This window comes from Emys orbicularis, chromosome 6 (assembly GCF_028017835.1).
Source record: "Emys orbicularis isolate rEmyOrb1 chromosome 6, rEmyOrb1.hap1, whole genome shotgun sequence".
Taxonomy (NCBI): domain Eukaryota; kingdom Metazoa; phylum Chordata; order Testudines; family Emydidae; genus Emys; species Emys orbicularis.
In genome coordinates, this window is record NC_088688.1 from 99,994,620 (window position 1) to 100,016,965 (window position 22,346).

The 22,346-nt window shown below is 43.5% G+C and overlaps 1 protein-coding gene across 1 annotated transcript in view; it reads left to right on the forward strand.

Moving 5' to 3' along the window:
• The window catches only part of VPS13A (vacuolar protein sorting 13 homolog A), a 286,528-nt gene that overhangs the window by 47,516 nt on the left and 216,666 nt on the right, over nt 1–22,346 (forward strand). Inside the window, exons 11-15 of the mRNA XM_065406641.1 lie at nt 7,135–7,262; nt 7,535–7,641; nt 8,931–9,102; nt 11,118–11,180; nt 18,230–18,365. Of these exons, the coding sequence (XP_065262713.1) occupies nt 7,135–7,262; nt 7,535–7,641; nt 8,931–9,102; nt 11,118–11,180; nt 18,230–18,365 (606 nt within the window). The remainder of the gene's footprint in view (nt 1–7,134; nt 7,263–7,534; nt 7,642–8,930; nt 9,103–11,117; nt 11,181–18,229; nt 18,366–22,346) is intronic.

Consider the following 22,346-nt stretch of genomic DNA (forward strand, 5'->3'; position numbering starts at 1 on the left):
ACAGTCGTCCAGGACTGGTCTGTGAGGCCTGCAAACATGGGTCCCCTGGGTTGTGAGGCCGGAAGAGGGACTACTCAAGTAGTTTCCAACAGCTTTAAGGTCTGTTGTGAACTTTTTTCAGACTGTTTGCCTCTCTGTGGAATTATCAGGGCAATCCCTAGCAATAGTGGTGGAGCTCTGAGCTCCCTTGCTGGCACATCAGAGAAGCCAAAGGGTCAAGGAACCTGACCGTAATCCCCCACACCCTCAGAAGCAGTAAAGCCAGGTAGGGATGGAAGGTCATGATGATGTGGGGACTACTACAGCCAAGTTCCATGTCTTTCTTTGTGGAACTTAGGAGCACCGCAGTACTGGACACTGGGCTTCTGGATATGTCCCTAGCAGATAGCAAATAACTGCGATACTTTACAGTAATTTCTCACGAATTGAGGAAGACAGGAAGACCGTACATGAGAGAGGAAGGATGAACCCATGTAAGAGTAGAAAGGAGGCACCGTGGGAGACCTTGACACTGAATAGGGGAAGGAGGAGAAGTTGTGAAATATAGAAGGATCAAAGAGGGCGGAAATCAAGTGTAAAGAGGAGCAAATAGCAAAGGAACAATACAGTATGTGGAAGAGAACAAGAGAGGTGAGTCAAAAATAATTTAGTTAGAGGAGAGCAAAGGAAGAATTTCAAAAAGGAAGAGGAGAGAAGATTGATGAGCTAAAAGGGAAAGAAGAATAAGGAAAATGGTCAGATGGCAGGGAGGGGGAAGAAAATGATAGAGTTGGAAAACAAGGTAGAGAAAATGAGGGAAGAAGAAGAGACAGATATGCATAAACTTTTAGGTTAGTTAATGTTACATATTCTCCTTTATCTTATTGTATTTCCATGGCAGATGTCCTGTATCTTCTGACATTTCTTTCAAACTCAAGGTGATTTCAATAAGGCATTTGATACAGTTCCACATGGGAAATTATTAGTTAAATTGGAGAAGATAGGGATTAATATGAGAATTAAAAGGTGGATAAGGAACTGGTTAAAGGAGAGACTACGATGGGTCAAACTGAAAGGTGAAATGTCAAGCTGGTGGGAGGTTACTAATGGAGTTCCTCGGATTGGTGTTGGGGCCAATCTTATTTAACATTTTTATTGTTGATCTTGGCACAAAAAGTGTGCGCTAATAAAATTTGCAGATGACACAAAGTTAAAGTTTTTTTTGGTATTGCCAATACAGAGGAAGATTGGAATAACAGGCAAGAATCTGGATGACTTTGTAAACTGGAGTAATAGAAAAGGAATGAAAATTACTAGTGCAAAATGCAATGTCATGCATTTAGGGACTAACAACAAAATTTTTGCTATAAGCTGGGGACTTATCAGTTGCAAGCGACAGAGAAAGAGAGAGACCTGGGTATATAAGTTGATCACAGCATGTCTGTGAGCCATCAATGTGGTGAGGCTGTGAAAAAGGCTAATGCAGTCCTAGGATACATCAAGTGAGGTATTTCCAGTAGAGACAGGGAAGTGTTAGTACCGTTATACAAGGCACTGGTGAGATCTCATCTGGAATACTGTGTGCAGTTCTGGTCTCCCATGTTTAAGAAAGATGAATTGAAACTGGAACAGGTGCAGAGAAGGGCTACTAGAATGATCTGAGGAATGGAAAACCTATCTTCTGAGAGAGACTCAAAGAGCTTGGCATGTTTAGCCTAACCAGTAGAAGGCTGAAGGGCGATACGATTACTCTGTATAAATACATCAGAGGGATAAATACCAGGGAGAGAGAAGATCTTAAGTTAAGCATCAATGTGGACCCCAGAACAAATATATATAAATTGGCCATCAACAAGTTTAGGTTTGAAATTAGGTGAAGGTTTCTAACCATCAGAGGAGTGAAGTTCTGGAGCAGCCTCCCAAGGGGAGCAGTGGCGGCAAAAAACCTAACTGGCTTCAAGACTGAGCTTGATACAATTATGGAGGGGATGGTATGACAAAACTGCCTACAAAGGCATGTGGCCCATTGGCGACTGCCTGTAGCAAAAATCCCCAATGGCTGGAGACAGGACACTAGATAGTGAGGGCTCTGAGTTAGTACAGAGAATTCTTTTCCAGGTATCTGCCTGGTGGGTCTTGCCCACATGCTCAGGATCTAAACTGATCATCATATTTGGGGTCAGGAAGGAATTTCCCTCCGGTCAGATTGTCAGAGACTGTAGGGGTATTTCACCTCCTTCTGCAGCTTGGGGCATGGGGTAACTTGCAGGTTTAAACTAGTGTAAATGGTGAATTCTCTGTAACTTGAAGTCTTTAAACCATGATTTGAGGACTTCAGTAACTTAGCCAGAGGTTGAGAGTCTATTATAGGAGTGGGTGGGTGAGGTTCTGTGGCCTGCAATGTGCAGGAGGTCAGACTAGATGATCACGATGGTCCCTTCTGACTTTGAAGTCTGAGCGTATGAGGGTGGCCATTTTGAGTGTTAATATCATTCTTCACTCTGGATTCTGTAGACTTGGCGAGAAGGTAAAGAAAATAACCTAAAATTCACCAGTATGTGCATATGCATCCCTCCAGCAGATGCTTTTGAAGAATTATTTAAAAAAAATCTTCAGATGTTGAAAACTACTTAAATAGGTGGGCTGCACTTCTGCAGCAGATGAGGCTGGTATTGGTGTTGAAAGTAACCCTAATAATCATCTTGCTTGTCTTCTCCAAAAACTTAAAGCTAGCCCTGACTGTAAATGCTACATTGCAAAGCATTTGTGGCTGTGATGGTCTGTCATGGCAATAATCCTTTGAAAATACAAGTTTGCTTCTTGTTGAGGTTGTAAATTTTCCAGAGCAGCCATGTGGTCTGTCTTAAAGAATGGTAAATCTTTCAGCTTTCTGCTTAGGTTTCTTTCTTGAAAGTGTTCTCACTGGGTTTTGAAACTTATACTCTATTCATTTAACATTTTGCTATGGTTGAAAATTTTTTGATGTGTCTTGGCAATCACAATGGCATAACTGTAACAAATATATTTTAACTGTACAGAGATGTTTAGCATATGTTGTTATAGATTATTTGATACTGCCATGAAAGCATATCATTCTGAATGCATTACTACCTTCCAAAAGAAAGTAATATACTGTACAAAAATAGAATAATTTTCTGGTATTATTTTAGGGTTATCATATTTGCACAATCAAAAAAGAGGACACGGGGCGGGGAGGAGCCCCACTCTAGCCCCACCCCTGCCCTGCCCCGCCCCCATCCACTCCCTCCCACTTCCCACCCCCTGACTGCCCCCCTCAGAACCCCCAACCCCCCCTGCTCCTTGTCCCTTGACTGCCCCCTCCTGGGACCCCTGCCACTAACTGCCCCCTAGGACCCCACCCCCTATATAAGCCTCCCTGCTTCTTGTCCCCTGACTGCCCCCTCCTGAGAACCCCCCACCCTAACTGCCCCCCTAGGACCCTACCTGTCCCCTGACTGCCCCGACCCTTATCCACACCCCCATCCCATATTCACACACCCCGCCCCCAGACAGACCCCTGGGACTCCCATGCCCTATCCAACTGCTCCCTGCCCACTGACAGGACCCCCAGAACTCCCGACCCATCCAACCCCCTCTGCTCCCTGCCTGCCTCGACCCCTCTCCACACCCCTGCCCCCCGACAGCCCCCCCAGAACCCCTGACCCATCTAACCCCCCCTGCTCCCTGTCCCTGACTGTCCCAACCCCTCTCCACACCCCTGCCCCCCTGACAGCCCCCCTCCCCCGAACTCCTGACCCATCCAACCGTCCCCTGACCAGGGCCGGCTTTAACAAGAGCCCAGGAATCGGGCTGCGCTCCGGCCGGAGTCGCGGGGGTTGGGGCGGGCCGGAGGTGCTTGTCCGGGGCCGGGCCGGCCGCCCTGGGGCCCGAGCCGGGCCGGTGTGCTTGGCTGGAACCGGGGCCGCCGCCCTGGGGCCCGAGCCGGGGGGTGCTTGGCCGGTGCCGCTCGGCCGCAACTGGAGCCGGTGTCCCGGGGCCCGAGCCGGGCTGGAACCGCTGGGGCCGGAGGTGCTCGGCTGGGGCCGGGCCAGCCGCCCTGGGGCCCGAGCCGGGCCGGAGCCGCTGGGGTCGGGGCCAGGCTGGGGCTGGCCGGAGCCGCTTGGCCGGGGCTGGACTGGGCCGCGCCGCGCCTCCCCGGAGCCCTCCTCCTCGCGTCCCCCTCGCCCCAGCTTACCTGCTGCTGCCCGCCTGCCCCTGCTTCTTTTCAGACTTCCCGCGAAGATCTGATTCGCGGGAAGCAGGGGAGGGGGAGGAGCAGGGGGGCGGAGTGTTCAGGGGATGGGAGGAGGGGGAAGACAACTGCGGGGCCGGGGGCATGCTAAGGCTGCGGGGGGGGGGCCGAGAAGGGGCTTTGGCTGCCGAGCGGCGCCACTTTTCGATCTATAAATAGCCGACCGGGGGGAAATCCCGGACATTTTTAGATTTTTAGAAATCCCCCAGGACGGCTATTTATAGATCGAAAAGCCGGACATGTCCGGGGAAATCCGGACATATGGTAGCCCTAATTATTTATCAATCAATGTTACTTGTGTTGAGTCCTGGTGTCTTATGCTTATGTCATAGATATCCTTCGAAAACTGCTTGAAACTGTATGTACACAATCTTAGCTTACTGTAGGAATTTAGAATAACAAAGGAGATGGTTGTTTCTCTGAATACTCTAAATTCTCCTTTGAGTGGCTTCTGCGTATTCCCACTCATGAGATGCACCGGCTGTGTGCAACTCAGATGTTGTAATCTGACCAGCAGTGCCTGTTGGAATGCTCACGTGCCCCTTGCTGTTTGCTATAAAGGGGGAGGGCATTGCTCTCCAGCCATCTCAGTTCCTTCCACTTGCCAACTGTGATGGATTAGAAATGACTCCGGACCTTGGGTCCAGATCCTTCTTTTACATAGTGCCAAGATAGTTTTTTGGCACTATGTAAAACATTCTGTTTTTTAGATAACTTCTACTGTTTTTTAAATAGTTACTGTTAAGCAGTTACTTAGTATAGGGTTTTATTAGCTTAGTAACTTAGTTTTTATTATAGATTACGTAACATTAATAAGCTTCGACTCTGGACTAAGACCTCATGGTGGATCTGAAGATCAGATAACTAGGCTTCAAATGCTGCGCCTCTTGCTCTTTGCTTTTTCCAGTGTTGGATGCACAAACATGCTCTCTTACCTGCCTCAGAGAAGGACATTCACCCTCCAGGTGTTTCATCTGCAGCACCTTTATCCTGAGAGCATGAAAGGAGAGACAGAACAGGTTACAAGCCTTACTCCTTCAGGAGGCCAGCAATTGGACAGTATGGTTGGCTATGAGAGAGAGCATAGACCAGCTTTGGTGTCAAATGAATTTGTGGACAAGACTAAATGTCATAATGTGTTGACAGTACTGAAATCCTTGTCAGATCCATCTTCTAAGAAGTTAATTGCAAAAGACCCAAAACTTGTGGATCAGAAAACTGAGCCATCAGTGGAAAACTGCCTCTATGAGCAGAGCCAGTCCACAAACAAGAACTTCCTTGGCTCCTGTTGCAGCAGAACAAAGTAGAGGATCATTACCTGGCAGTAGAGCTAAGAAGCACCTGGTTGTGACAACGGATCCAGCTGTAGCACCAGTTCCCAGAGACCTGGATCTTGTACAGAAATCATAGTATCGCTAAGGACTCAGTTCTCAAGACACAGGGAAGCAGCAAAGGGTGATATTGGATGCATGTATCAGTTCTGATCCTTTTACCCCACCTCCTATAATGAGACTGGAGCAAATCCATTGCTCAGATGCCTCTTCCTTGATTAGATCTAGAGAGTGAAGATCTACAACAGAGATCTTCTCCAGAATCAAATGTAGCAGAAATGGCTATACAATATAGCTTTTTGTGGTTTTGGACTCTGTGTAATATAAGCAATCTTAGAAAAATTCCATTGAAGTGGAAGAAATTATCTTTAGTATAAATACAGGTATAAATTATATCTGTTTTAGCTACAAGTAATCAACATCTAAGACTACATACCGGAGTGGATAAAAAGTCTTACCCCAAACATAGCTTTTTAAAAGTAACCTACAAATCTCACTGAAAAATGTGTTTGGGTGCCCCCAACTGCCAGTTTAAGTGAGGAGTAGGCAACATGTTATAGTTATGAAGGAATTTTGTGAAGATATTTGCAGGTCACTGTCAAATGACAAGATTAATAAATTAATTGGATGCTATGTACAATAGTTGGATGTTGGCATTCACATATTTAATGCTGTTATCTTGGAACCTTCACTAAGGCCCCAGCTATGCAATTGTATCCACAAAGGTGCCTGGTTTTACCTATGCAGATGCAACTTGCAGAATTGGGAGCCAGATGATGAATAGAAACCTGCCCTGAATATTTAGACAGCTATTAGTTTTCTACTGCTCCTCCCTAGTACTTCCCTAGTACTTTCCTGGATCCTGTGTAAATATGATGTAGATGTTTACTTAGACTTAGATTTGAAGCTTGAAATGTCAGTAAATCATTCACCCTTTAACAGAAAATGACAGAGTTTACCAAAGTTTGTTTTCATCAGTTGTCAGTATTTCATTTTCTGACATTTTCAATTTGCTGAATTGAAGATTAAGTGAAATTAATATCCGTGCAGATACACCATACCCGAAGCAATGAATAGCCTCGTTTCTATAATATATTGGTGCAAATTGAGATCACCAGTAAAATTTTAGAGAATAGTACTTGTCATATGGTAATAATTGGTGTAGTGAAATAAATATTATGGTTGAATGCTTTTCCTAATGCAACAGAGAACTCAGCATCATAAGAGGCAAATAAAACTTAAGTTTTGCTGCAAATTGAGATTACTTCTTGAAATTCCTGACTTGTGATTCTGTTGAAGAGAATTTTGTAAAGAAATTCCCTTTCAAATGTCCACTGGTTTGGGGTTTGGCTCAGTTCAAATTGAGTACAGTATACTTAAGTTGCCTTAATGCAATTCTTGTGTTCTGAAATGTGGTGTTTCAAGTGAATGGCATGATGTAACTTTCAGTGGAGTCTATCCTGTGTAAATATTAGACTGTATTAAATAACTTACTTGTTTTCACATTTGTTTTGTTTAATTCACACTTTTTTCTAAAATTCTATTTTCTAGTATTCCGTCCAATTTCCGCTAAAGCCAAACTCCGTATGAATCCTCGATCTGATTTTGACTTTTCTTCACCAAAAATGGACTTAGATGTAAATTTACAGGATATAGCCATTGAGTTCAATAAACCACAGGTAACATTTCTTTGTGAGATTCAGTTGTTTGATTCAATAAAAATATCAGTGGCTTTATTAGTCTGGAACTTCTTCTGCTGAGTTTTTCAGAAATAAATAGTATAAAAACTTTCAGAAAAAAATGTTCTATTAAAAGGAACCTACTAAATTAAACCTTTTTGAACCCTATAGTGTGCTTGATTTTAAACAATACTGCTTTGGAGACATTTTGGTTTATATTGTGTTAGTCTTGCTGCAAATTATAACATTTTGACTTGGTATATTTTGCATAGTACTTCAGTATTATGGAGCTCCTTGAGTCTATTGATATGATGACCCGAAATCTGCCATACCGGAAGTACAGACCTGATGTTCTTTTGCACAACAATGCCAAGATGTGGTAAAATCTCTTTTAAATACATTTTTATAAATTGTTTACTTGAAATAATTTTCTGATGATAGTTTTCCTCTTTAAATGAGAGTGTGTTGCATAAATTCCCCACAGAAATTTTTGCTTATCTGAGTTTTACTTTATACATTTTGTAGATCTATTTCGCCCCCTACACTCCCTCTCCTAAGTTAGCTTGTGGCATCTTGAAGTGTATCGTGATTTTAACAGTGTATCACACTACAAGTTTTTATCTGTTGCCATTGCAGCTTCCGTGAAACTGGCAATACATTGATTCTTGTCCATTTCAATATACTTTTAACTTACAAGGGAGGAACTGATCTGAACGGATATGTGATGATATAATGGGCATGTACACATCCACAAACCAAAATGAATTCATGCAAACTGCTTTCCTTGCATATGTCAAGGCCAACAGTAAACCCCCGGAGACATAACTCACTTTTAGGTAGCTAGGATATGGTTAAAAGGGATTTACTGCGACTGTCATTCTGAGTATACTATCCTGGGTAGATCCACTCTCACTGTCTTCTCCCGATGAGTTTAAGGGTTTTGTGCAACTGTGCTCTGGTTTTTAATACTTTATAGTTTAAAAAAAAGTGAATCATTGAGAGGCTAGGATACAGTAAATACAGCATACTTACTCAAAGCTTGTAACTGTTGTCTTGAGCAGCACATTTCTAGAAACTTCTGAATCTGATAGCATTCTGATATCTGTAGTCTGAGGATGAAACTCCAGTGTGGCTTTGGAGGTCATTAGTTGAAGATTACTACTGTTAGCTATAATCTTTTTGCATGGAGGTGAAGATAAAAGTAGCATGCACTTTTTTCAGAAGCTCCCTGTAGGTTTGCAGAAAACACTTGTACTTCAAAGGATTAGGACAAAGCAACCTATTAACCTCTGAGAAAAAAACTGAAACCGTTAAGTGATACCCTTCTGTTGGACCAGAGGATTGGTATTTGACAAGGTGTTACCAGGGCTGCCGAGAGCGGGTTAGGGCCCCGGTGAAAATTTTTTTTCGGGCCCCCCAGCAGGGGCGGACCAGCTAAACAGGGTCGACGAGAATAGTGGGGGGGAAGCCGGGCCCCGGGCTCCCTTCCAGACCGCCGGGCCCCGGTAATTTGTACCGGCTTCCCCCCCATCTCGTCGGCCCTGGGTGTTACACCCTTGTGCAACTTGGTCCCATCTTTTTTGGAGATGGGTCAGTGTGGAATATGGAAAGAAGTGCTTTTAACTTTTACTGGTATATAACAAACACTTTAATTTGTTTTTGCATTAGGTGGAAATACATTATTAAAGGTATTCTGGAAGTAAATGTTCAACCCAAGCTTAATATGTGGTCATGGGAACACATTCGACACCATAGAAAACAAGTGAAGAACTACAAAGAGATGTATAAAATGAAGATAACATCAAAGAAACCTAGTGAAGAGATTGTAAAATTGTTAGAGGTTAGCAATTTTCAATTTGATATTGAGCACCCGAATTGAAAAGTCTCTTGCTAATTTCTTAGCTATAAATGGTCAGACACAGATGGTCAGAAGTTCAGTAGTAAAATTCAGTAAAACTTACTAAAGGTCTGATATTGCAACCTTATTCACATTGACTAGTAATATGCTTTGTAAGTAGCACAGTTTTACTAATTACATTGAGTAAGGGTGGCAGAATGAGTCCTTAAATTAATGAATAGAGTGAAGAAAATTGGTGGTTGTTTTCCTCTGGTTCTTGCCTTGAAAAGTGAAATGCTTGGTTTATGTTGAAAGACCTATGTACTATATAACAAAGTATAAGATTATAATAATTAGAGTTTTATATAAGAGCTGCCATACTGAGTCAGAGCAGTAGTCCATTTAGCCCAGTATCCTGTCTCCAGGAATAGTCGATATCAGAGCTCAGGGGAAGTGTACAAAACAGGACAATTTTGGGAAGATCCACGCCTGTCTTCCGGCATTCAGAAGTTTAGAGTCACCTCAAGCATGGGGTTGCATCCCTGACCACGTTGGCTAGTAGCCATTGATGGACCTATTTTCCATGAAATGATCTAGTTTTCTTTTAACCTGTTGCACTATACTGTATATATTTATATATCAATAAAATTAAGTAATATATCTTACCTCTTCTCTTCTTTGCCACTCCTGCTAACTGTGTGTTGCCTTTGTGTGTTTTATTTGTATAATTTAGATGGTAAGCTCACAGAGAGTTGGCCATCTTCTGTATCTGTAAAGCACCATTCCTGCCGATGGTGTAGTATAAACTATGGAGATGGTTGGTGATGACTGAGTAGTTAGGTTTGCATTCTAAAATTGTAATGTTAATTCTGTAAGGGTGTGTCAACAGTAGAAACCACTTGGAGGCCACGTTCCCCTTACAATAATCTTATTTTTCCTGTCAGTTATATTCATCCTTTGCTCCTTCACTCCTCTCCAACCTAGGAGCCCTCCACTTGTCAAATGGTTTCATTCCAAAATACAATTTTTGCACAAACCAGTAACACCAGTTTCAAAATTCACACAGATGTAAATATCTCTTCCAGTTGAGCTACAAACCTTGTAAAGTGTTTAGTCCTTTTGAATGGGGATTTAAGTCCCCCCCTTTTTTTTTTTAAACCTTTCTTCATGCCTCATGGTAGTGCGTACCATTTGGCTGCAATCTCCAGTTGAGAGTTCTCTACATCCATTTTTGTTGTTTTGTGAATACTTTTGGCTGCAAGACACTATAAAAATGTACACAGTGACTGTTTTCAGAAGGTAGCATCATTAATAGATGAATTCTCACGTAGGGATCATCAAAAGTATTAGTAGGGGTAGTCAATAGGCTGACCCCGGGCCAAAGCTGGACTGTTAGATGCTTTTGAATGATCCCAAAAATATTTTTATGTACTTACTATTTTTTTTTATTATTTTCTCTGAATTCTTGACTATACCTTGCCCAAGAATTGGACCTTGACAAAAATAATTGACTACCCTGGTATTAGTATTTATTACGTTATATAGATTATTAAAAGACTAGACCATTTAGAGGTAAGGTGGAATGGAACTAACCGTTGGAGACGACAGTACAGTATTTATAGTAATCATGTCTTCAGAGGGTAATATGTGGGGTATGCAGAAATAACCAGTATGTTGAACTATTATGTCTTGTGCCCCAGAATAGGAATCTAGGTAGGATGCTATCTTCAAATGACAGTGCTGGTAAGTAAATTAAAAACAGTACAGATAAAGTTACGCAGGTAGAGCTTATTAAAAATGCTGTGTTCGTGAAATATATTGTAAATAAGGGAAAAAGTGCTTGAATTATTCGGTAATGGAGAATATGCTACTTCGCACAACAGATGGTTTGGAGAAAACAATACAGAAAGTTGGCGCATACTGAATAAAACAATAACAGACTTTGTTAAATATTTGAATCATGTATCATTTTTATTACCTGAGCAGTTAATATTGTATTTTTTTCACCTACTTTCTAGGAATTCGAAAAGACCCTGGATATATTTAACATCACGTTAGCAAGACAACAGGCAGAAGTCGAGGTAAAATTGCTATAATTAAGTTAACTGAAAATAAAGTAATATATAAAATGGGATTTTGGGTTGAGGAGTTCTTAGGCAGATAAATTGTTTGACTCCTGCCTTTTAATTGTAAAGTTTGCTCAGTTGCTCATTGTCTTCCTGTCTTTGACTGATAGTTACATGTGAGTGATTGGGCTGAGTCCGTTGTCAAGCAGCATCGTGAGTGGACAAGAATTTGGCCCCATAATCTTCTTTAAATAAGCTGCAGCAAATTTCTTTCTATTTTTAGCACATACGGCTTGTTCTGAATATGTAATGGGTATAGAACTGCATAATTTACCTTTTTCTCAGCTGCAGTACACACTTCATTATTTTATTCTTTCTTTTCCTTCTGGACAAATGACTGGAACTAAAACCACTATTTCAGGTACAGTACAAAGTTCCTGACATTCTTGATTACTGCTGGCAGATGTTGTCCCAAATTTAAGTAGCACAAAATAACCACACATTTGTAATCACATAAGGTCAGATTCTGCCACCTTTACTTGGTTAGTAGTAAATTTTTATTAGATTTATCTTTCCTAGGGTTTTGTAGTGTTTGTTCCTAACATAGTATCTGAGCATCTTTCATAGAAAATAGATTGGAAATAGAATAGTGAGGGGTAGGCAACCTATGGCACGTGTGCTAAAGGCGGCACGCAAGCTGATTTTCAGTGGCACTCACACTGCCTGGGTCCTGGCCACCGGTCCGGGGGCCTCTGCATTTTAATTTAATTTTAAATGAAGCTTCTTAAACATTTTAAAAACCTTATTTACTTTACATACAACAATAGTTTAGTTATATATTATAGACTTATAGAAAGAGAACTTCTAAAAACGTTAAAATGTATTACTGGCTCGCGAAACCTTAAATTAGAGTGAATAAATGAAGACTCGGCACACCACTTCTGAAAGGTTGCCGACCCCTGGAATAGTGTCTAGTCGACTTCATGGAGGCTTGGCTTTTCTCCCTTAAAACACAACTCAATGAGAGTAAGGGTGGCAAAAACTACCTCATAGTGAGTTGATAGGTAGACCTCATGAGCCTTATTCTACAGTGATGCTTCTGATCTTATGTCTAAAACTAGCTTTTTTTTATCAGTAGAAATTCATAAATATGAACTCTGAATAGACCCTATGAATTTAAACAGCTTTGCTGCCCAATTTATAGATGTGCATTTTTGCTTTAGTTAATCTTTTTGACTACTGTAGCATAAGAGAGCATCTATATGCTCAATATACAGGTAGAGAATTTATATTATAACCTGCTTAAGGACAGATTTCTGGGGTAGCATTCCATTTGGTAAATTAAAAAAATTGTTCAAACCTTGGATAAAGAAACAAAATAGAACAAAAGATTTCATATCAGAAAAAATGCTATTGTTTTGAGCTCCTTCATTGTAACATGAGGATCACAGTGGAAAAAATGGTCTCCAGCAGCAGAAGAAAGCCAAACATGTCAGAAAAGCTCAGTCTGTCCGTGCATCCTATTTCACTGTTTTTATGGAGGCAGTGAAGAAAACTATCCCTCAGTAAACTCCCTTGAAAAATCTCTGCTTCAGCTTAGCCTATTGTAGCACACCACCTTACATATCTTGTAACTTCAATACTGTTTAGAAATTAAAGTAGTAGTATGGGAGAAGCTGGTAGCAACCCTTAAGTTTAGGTTGCCTAACACTTTCCATTATAAGAGATTATTGCATCCTTTTTAGAGGTACTCTAATGCCTCAGTTGTTTGCAATAGGTCTTTGAAATTTGTCAGGGAGAAAGCCTTCGAGTTAGAAAAGTGGATTTCTCTGTGACCCATGAGATTCCATGCATATTTGGCTGCCTTGTAAATTGTTAAATATCTCCTTTTTTCTTTTGTTGCTGCATTGCTGAGGCAGATTTTGACAGTATATCAGAATGAAAATTAGCAAGATCCTTCTAAAGGGGAAATGCCAAAGCAACAGCAGCCCCACATGCTAATACCTACTGGAACAGCAGGGGTGGGAGGAGAGGAGAGAGCTCGTCTGGGCTCCCTATGAATGGCCACAACACTAGGCCCCACTGCACTAGGTCATAGTGTCCCATTCTTCCCCTCTGGGTCTCCACATGGGACATGAGCCCCCTACCCCCATGCCACCAGGATTGGGATGTATAGAGATGTGTTTGGGGGTGTGTGATTTCCTCTGACCACTCCCTGGTTGCAGTACATGATGCCAGCTGCTCATACTGCATTGGGACAACAGTCTTCTGCTGCCAGCTGCTTTAGTATAGTCCTGTAGCTCAAGTAATGGAGGTCTGTCCAACAATGCCAAAGGTTCAGCGTTCAAACCTTGCTGATGATGCATGATGGAGCAGTTATAATTTTACATGATAGAATTTGTTTGTACCTTTTCTTAACGCCCCCTCCCTCCCACCCAAAGGTGGATAAAAATATCTGATTTTTGTAATTAAATCAATTTTCTATTTGGTTTAAATTAAGTATGGTGTTTTTTCTTTGAGTGATTGAACATGTCAGTTCCACTGTAGGTGTGTGCCTGCCCTGTCGGGCTGGCTCAAGTGCCCCCTGTTTCCGTGTGCCACTGTGTGCTGGTATAAGAGGGTTTAGTCTCCCCGTCCTTCTCAGTTCCTTCTTTCCACCAGTGACGGTTGTCGGAGCATCTCAGACTTGTTTACTTAAGTGCCTCCCTCACTCATAAATAGTTTCTCAAGTAAGTTAGTGTTAGGTTTTCTTTTTTGCATCCTTTGGGATCATTTTTTTTATTTTTTTGGTACCAGGCTCGGTACTGGAATGATGTCTCGCTTCCCAGATTTTAAGTCCTTGGAACATGTTGAAAGCCCATGCTGGTTGGTGAACTTCATCCAGCCTGCCAGAAGTGCATGGGTGAGGCCAACAGTAGTGACAAATATCACATTTGCAATGGCTTCAAATCCTGCTGGAAAAAGCATAGAGCAGTGAGGCTTCTGTGTTTGCTTATGGAAATAGCACTTTGACTCCCAGCCAAGTCATCGCATGGAGAGAGTGCCCAAGTACTTCAGCGTCATTACATAGTGTTCCACCAGATGTACCTTTGGCCCCTCCGTCCTGATCCCTGGTACTGAAGAAGAGACCCAGACCTTTCGTGAGCTCGTCGTCTCGTTCATCAGTCTTGGTACTGTGGTGAGATAGAGGCATTGTCTCTAAGTGTTTGGCAGAGTGCGCTATCCCAGAAGCCTCACCTTCTGAAAGGGGGTTCGCTGTCTCTGGAGCCTGTACCACGTCTGTCAAAGTTTTCCCCGAAGAGACATTTGAGGAGCCCAACACTCAATGCCACTCCCATGTACCCCAGAGGCATATGCAGCTGCAAGAAACTTGCTTAACCTTTGGTACTTGTTTCACCAGCACTGGAAACCATCCAACCAGTTCCTTCTCCCACAGCTCTTGCCTCAGCGCACTGAGAACCCCTGGTACCACTATCTATACCATCTCTCAATCCAGTTTTATTAAGAGGGAAATCTCCCATGACTTTTTTCTGATACTGCCACCCCCTGGTTCAGGATACCTCTCTCCGGTACTGTCTGCATCAGCACCTTCATTATTGGAAACTTCTGGTTCCTTGGCCTTGACCTCAGAAGTGCAGTCCTCTGTATCCCACCTGGGACACAGCACTTACCCTCCTTCGTGGTCGTCGGAGCCATGGACAATGCAACAGCCCCAACATTGGTCTTTTCCTAAGGGGTGAGTGTCTGTACAAGGATGGGTCCTGGGACTCCAGAGGCTGCTCTGGGCTCCATGGGGCATCCCTCCTCCAGCCAGGGCATCCCCTCAGCCGTCTCAATAGCTGTGGGGAGCACATCAGACATGACGGCACTGGGAACATCATTCCTCGATACCTGACTTGGGTACTTCTGTGTCCGGTACCGTGACCAGTCCCAGCCAACCAGGTCCTTTTCAGGTAGCTTCTCCCACCACAGATTACAGAGTTGCCACCACCTCAGATGCCGGTTGCATCCTTATCTTCATCAACAGATGAAGCTATTGATTCAGTGGGAGATTTCCTCCAGAAGACCACAGGGCCCACCAAGACCTTCTGAAAAGAGTGGCCTTGGTGCTTGGCATCCATGCAGAAGAGGTACATGAGAGTTCTTGCAAGTTGATGGACATTGTAGTATCTACTACCCTGGCTAAGGTTGCTCTGTCAGTCGGTGAGGTGGTCATGGAGCTGGTCAAGACTTTTTGGCAGACACTCTCGTCACTGGCTCCCAGAAGCAAAACAAACTGAGAAGAGATACTTCATTCCCTGTAAGGGTATGAACAGTTTTACATTCACTCCTCTCTGGGTTGTCTTGTGGTGGCAGCTGCCAATGAGTAGGAAAGACAACAAGCCTCCATGCCTAATAGCAAGGACTCAAAAAGATCAGACTTGTTTGGTCAAAGATTCCTCAGGGGACCTGTGGATCAGGATCACAGACCAGCAGGAGCTCCTCAGTCAATATGACTGTTATTCTGGGAGAACATTGCAGAATTGAAGGACAAATTACCAGAGGATTGCAAGCAAGAGTTCTCAGTAATGGTGGAGGAGGGTAAACTGGTCACCAGAACAGCCCTTCAGGGTAGTTTTTGGATAGTGCAGATTTGGTGGCCCAAATAAGAAGGTGTTATGAGAAGGTGTTCATGATTACAGTCATCGGGACTGCCTGTAAAAATCCAACAGATCTATAGGACCTTCCACTTGAAGGTCCTACTGTATTCTCCAAGAAAACTGTTGACCGGCTTCACAACCTTAAAGATTCCAGGGCAACACTCAAATCTCTTGGAATCTAAACTCCAGCAACGAAGAGAGAGCATTTTAATGAGCAACAACCTTTTTAACACCATAACTTTGCTCCCAGTGTCCGAGATCTGCCTAGGGAAAAGGGAAGGAATTATAGAAAATGCTCTCCACCGCCCTCCTCTTCAGTGTCAGTGAGCTCATCCAGTTCAGCTGCTTCTCCAAGCAGGCATTTAGTTGCTCCTTGGGTATTCACAAAGTGCATGGTGGTGGAGTTCATTTTAGAAAATTTAGGTATCTATTAGCATCTGTAGCTTTCCTGGCTTGAGGACCAGTTGTCAACATTTGTAAAGCAGCAACTTGGTCTTCAGTCCACACCTTTACTTCTCATTATGCTGTTCTCCATTTTCAAGAGATTTAAGCGACTAGGCATATTTGATATTTTTTTCCCAGACTGATCTGAAATAATCAGTTTAATTCATTGACAACGGTTAATCCCTCTTTTTAACAAATCATTCAGTTGTAAATGTAAAACATGTTTCAATAAGCGAAGTTTATTATCCAAAATAGTTAAGGTTTTGTTTAATAAAAATAGTTTGTTTAAAATTCTGTTTAAATTGCAGTTACCATCCTAAAACAACTTGACACAAATCATGAGCAAAGTTAATTTTCTAATAAATAAGCAATTTATAGTTAACCATTTTCTAACATGCTAAAAATGTGCAATTAAGAATCTGACAATATTAAGCTGCATAATTGCTTATTATAAACGTTTATAATTAAAACTAAGGTTTAGTAATGGTTATTTTTAGTAAAAGTCATAGACAGGTCAAGGACAATAAATAAAAATTCACAGCCAGTTACCTGTCCATGACTTTTACTATAAATACTCCTGACTAAACCTTAGCTGATCCTAGGGTGCTGCTGCTTGGGTGGTTCCCGGGGCCAGGTGCCCGCAGCCACTCCAGCAGCGGCCGGTGTGGCTGGCCCTGGGGTCACCCGAGCGGCTGTCTCAGGGGCCGCTCCAGCAGCGGCTGATGCAGCTGGTCTCGGATCTGCCCGAGCAGCTGGTCCCGGGGTCAGCCACGCTGGCCGCTGCAGCTGCAGAAATCATGGAATCCGTGACTGGCTTGCAGCCTTATTTATAGTGAACCATCCTAGGTAGCGAAAAGATGTACCAAATCTAGAATAAAGGGTCTGTTTAGTTGTAAATCAGTGTGTTTTAGCAGTTATAGCAATCAATGAGAGTGCACCTTTCTTTAGGAAAAAAAAATGAATTACAAATGGAAAAGTTGATTAATTTTAATTATTTAATTCAAGGTTTTCCACTTGATTTAATTTGTCTGGATTTAAATCAGTTCATTCTTTGGGGAAAAAACTACGAAACTAGGTACAAACTATGTTTTAAAAATGTTATTTAGGTAGCAAAGTCAAGCACTTGTAAATTAAGAGATGCTAGCTTTCCAGTTGCCTTAATTTTGCCTCCGTGTATATGAACCTTAATTTTGCCTCAGTGTATATGAAATATGATGACAATAGTCTTTAAAAACACAATCAAGTACTTTTTTTTTTTTTTTTTTTTTGCGGAGCAACTACCTTATTCAGTGCATAGTTTGGATGGCCAGCGAACCAGAATTGAAGTTGTATGAGCAAGCCTAAATGTGGCCTATTCTGGCTTTGTAGTGCTTGACTTTATATCCTAAATAACTTACATTAAAAATAACATTTTATATGTTGTATAATAAATATATTAAATTGTCATGGAATATTTTTTGTAGCTGTGTTTGAGAGAAGAATGTCTGTCTTATGTAGAAATCTTATAATAGAGGCTTTTGGTGACTTGAGAGAGATTAATTTCCTTCCACTCTATCCCTCACTTCAGTGGGTTGCCTTTATGAAAACGGAGAGATATTTGATATCAGGCCTACAGCGTGCTTCAAAAAACTGTAGCAAGTATACAGATGCTTCTCGGGTTACACAAGACCCGACTTACACAAATTCACACTTACGGAAAAAGTTCCATAAGCCAAAAATAGGATTTTCGAGTTGCGGAAATTTTTGCATAATGTACGGGTATATGTTTCCGACTTACGCAAAATTCGAGTTACGCAAGGCTTTCCGGAACGGAACGATTGCATAAGTCGGGGGGCGTCTGTATAAGCCAATAATAAATGTCACTTTTGTCATGAAGTCATCCTTGTTGTTCTGGGGCATTGGAGCATGACTTGTATTTATATCTTTTACTTGCTGTCTAACTCGTATAGAATTTAACTGTGAACTTTTTTTTAATCACAGGTAACTAAAGCTGGATTAAAGATTTACAGACCAGGGGTAAAACAAGATGATGAAAATTCTGGTGGTTGGTTCAGCTGGATATGGGGTTGGTCAGGAGAAAAAAACGATGAGAAGAAACAAGAAATAAAGGGTGCAAGTATGTCCATTTTATTTTAGTAGTGGAATTAATTTTCTCTGTCCATAAATGGGACTTGATGGAAAAACTGGTCTGAACCAAAGTGTCTTGTGTTTTTTGTAATGTTGTCCCCATTAGAAGATGCCTGAAAATCTTTGTCAAGTATCAGGGGGTAGCTGTGTTAGTCTGTATCCACAGAAACAACAAGGAGTCCGGTGGCACCTTAAAGACTAACAGATTTATTTGGGCATAAGCTTTCGTGGGTAAAAATGCATCTGAAGAAGTGAGTTTTTTTTTTTACCCACGAAAGCTTATGCCCAAATAAATCTGTTAGTCTTTAAGATGCCACCAGACTCCTTGTTGTATTTCTGAAAGTCTTTGTTGTTAGGCTTTCTTCTACCATTATTGTCAAGGATATTATTGCACATTGAGAAGCCTTTAGATTTCTAATTGTACTTTTATAAATCTTTCCTTTTTTTTCTTTGGGATTTTTCTCCCCTCTGCCATTCTTGGAATTTGCATCAGCCTGCTGTACTAAGAATGGGGAATTGGAGAGATGACTCGGATAGAAAACATCAGTTACTGCAAAGTAACTTATTTTATTTTTGTTCACCCTAATTTCCTTCATAATCTGGTAATTTTATATATTTTATTACAGTGCAGCTCACTTAAATGGTTATCTGGTAGATGACCTGCAAAGGCTTTGGGAAGGGGGAAGCTAAGCCAAAAAAACTTTCTTCTTTGAGTGATGTCCCCATGGGTGCTCCACTGTAGGTACAGCTGCGCCTTTGCATCTGGAGTTGGAGAGCTTCAATAGCAGTGCCCGTCGGACTGCACATGCACAACTCCCCTCCCCCACGCTGTGCGTGGATAGTATAAATAGCACTGTGCGGTCTGACCGCCCTTAGTTCCTTCTCTACCACCTGCGGTCTGGAATAGAACAGTTTACCAGAGCCCTCTTCGTTATGTAGATAGTCTCTTATCTGTTTTTCCCTCTCATAATTAGTTAGCTCCTTCATTTTCTTTTCTTTTCTTTCATCCTTAAAAAAAATAAAAAAATTATTTTTGTTTTTGTTTTCCCTAATTCCCATCAGGGAAGCCACTCCCTCACCCTTATACCTTGCTCTTCCGGGTTTAAGCGGTGAGTGTCATGCGGGGCCGCCTTCTCTATAATGGACAGCAACACACAGTGTATCCATTGCCTGGGAGAGGGACATGTTTCCCAGAAGTGTTCCCACTGTCTGGGCTTAAAGCCAAGAGCAAGGAAAGATAGGGACCTTAAACTCAAACTATTCCTCATGGAAAAGTCCCTGTGACCAGCGTCGGACCCCGGTTCTTACTCCTTACCGGAGAGACCCTCACGCTCAGCAAGGTCATCTGCCGACCCTCACTCCCCTTGCCCGAGTAAGGGAAGATCATCCTCCGACCGGGCTGACATTAAGAAGAGAGCGGTCCCACCCTCAGCTCCTGCAGTGCCAACTGCAGGAATGCCATCCCCGGCTAGATGTATGGTGCTAATGGCCTCTGACAAGAGGCACTAAGCTGCTCCTAGACTGATTACTTCAGCCCCTGAGAGTAAGTCTAAGGATGGTCCCCAGGCGAAACAGCAGCTATTGGCGCCGCCTCCTGTTGTGAATGACCGAAGTGAGCCCTTTACCTCCTCAGTGGCTCCAGGTCCATTTCTGGCACTGAGGCACTGTCCGCACTGGCAAAACAGCTCTCCACCCCAACGCTGTGCACGGCACCGAAGCTCTCGGCTCCAAGAACGACTCCGGCAGGGTTGCAAACTCCTACTAAAGCTACGGCTCCGAAAAGCTGTCTGGCGCCATCTGCTGACTCTTTTCCATATCACACCTTGCCACCATGCTCAATGTGGGCACTGTGGGGAAATAGAACAGGGGGGCCTTCTTTTTAATAGCCAGAGCTGTGAATCTGAAGGCCCCGAAATAAACCCTCCAACAGAGATCTGTTATGCTGACTGCCCTTACGTAGAGCAGTATAGGCCTAAACCTGAGCAAGACTAAACAACACAGTTCTCTGCCAAACTCGGTCAAGGGTAATGGCCAGAGGAGGGAGGGGGAAGGGTATTCAGCCTCTGTTTCTTCCTGAATAATCTCCTGTCATCCGAAACTTGTTTTTATACTGGGCTGGCACTCTAAAAGTGTTTAACTGCCAGACGGATGTCCCAGTAATTTCACCGAGGCTGTTCCAAGGAAACTGTTGGGTCTAAGACCCTCGTGTACACACCACAAAACAGACAGTCCCCTACGCCCCCAGCTTATAGCTTAAGTAAACAATGATAGAGATAGCGCAGCATGATGCAAGAATTTAAACAGACAAGTTACAGAACGGACACACACAAAATGAACAGGCGTCAGGCAAATGAGTCTAGCCTCAAAAGGTTTGGATCACAGCGCGTCCTTACCTGAACCCACGTCACCAGTCTCCGACATGTTGGTCTTCTCGCTCCCTTCCCGATCTATGGAGTGGCACCGCTCTCTAAGCATGAGGCGTCGCTTGCCGGGGTTCCATCGCCAATCCACTGAATGTTGCCACTGGTCACCGGGCTTGCGGCACCGAGAGCCATCGCCCCCATACAGGTCCTCAATGGAGGTCCACAGCCAGAGCCCACGGGATCGGGGTAGACAAACGGTCTTGATACCGTCCTGGTCCCCCAGACAAGTTTTTCTCTCTCTCTCTCTCTCTTCCCCCGCCCTCAGGCTCAGACAGCGGGGGGAGAGAGAGGCCCACGGGCCAAGGCCACCTACCAGGGGCATTGGCATTCCTCTCTGGGCTACAAGTGGCAGCATGGTCCCAGGGCCAGTGGCTGGCCCCCTGGCAACTATGGAACCCCTGGGGATTTCCTCACCCATTGCAGGGGCATAGGTCGGTCTCAGGGACGTCTGAAAGACTGTCAGCGACAGTCTCCCGCCCACCCCCGACTCGGACACGGAGTCAGAGCAGGTTTCCCAGGGCCAGCCAGCCTTGGCCAAGGCTCCCTTAGCAGAAGCGGCGGAGTTGGCAGACCCACCTGTACCTGCCTCCTCCTCGTCTTCGCTCGATGAGGTGATAACAGGGCCATCTCACGCAGTTCCCCAGGATGATGCAAGGGCCCATCAGGAGCTTTTGAAGAGGGACGCTTCAAACCTGGGTCTGGAAGTCAAGGAACTGGCAGAGCCCTCAGACTCCCCGTTCGATGTGCTAAGTGCAGCAGCCCCCTCAAAGGTGGCATTTCCATTGCGCGAGGGAGTGGTGAAAATTACTAAGGCCCTACGGCAGACACCCTCCTCCCTGCGCCCCATCTCCAAGTGGACGGAAAGAAAATACTTCATCCACGTAAAGGGGTATGAGTATCTTTATACCCACCCTACCCTAAGCTCACTTGTTATGTCGGCAGCCAATGAGCGTGATAGCCTGGGCCAACTGGGATCGATGCCTAAGAACAAGGAGGCAAAGAGGCTCAATCTCTTTGGTAGAAAAATTTATTCTATGTCTAGCCTCTAACTGAGAGCGGCCAATCATCAGGCTTTACTTGGCCGTTATGATTTTAATATCTGGCAGCCCATGTCCAAGTTTATGGATTTGCTGCCAGAGGAGTCCAGGAAGGAATTCCTGGCTATCCTCGATGAGGGCAGCCCTCCAAGTGGCCTCAGATGCGGCAGACTCTGCGGCCCGGACCATGACTTCAGGCATTTCTACGAGGCAGCTGTCCTGGTTGCAGTCATCAGCCCTAACGATGAAGGTTCAACAATCCATCCAGGACCTCCCGTTTGATGGCCTGGAACTGTTTTCAGAGCAAAGAGACAGTAAATTACATGGCATGAAAGATTCTAGGGCTACCTTGCATTTCCTAGGCCTATACACATTGGGGCTAGCGAGGAAGCGGTTTAAACCGCAACAGCCCCACCTTGGTCAGAGCCCTTCTGCAAAAAGGGCAAGGGCTATAAGTGCCGGCAAGGCCATCAACTGGCACCCTTAGTTCACTTGAGCTCCACCCGTAAT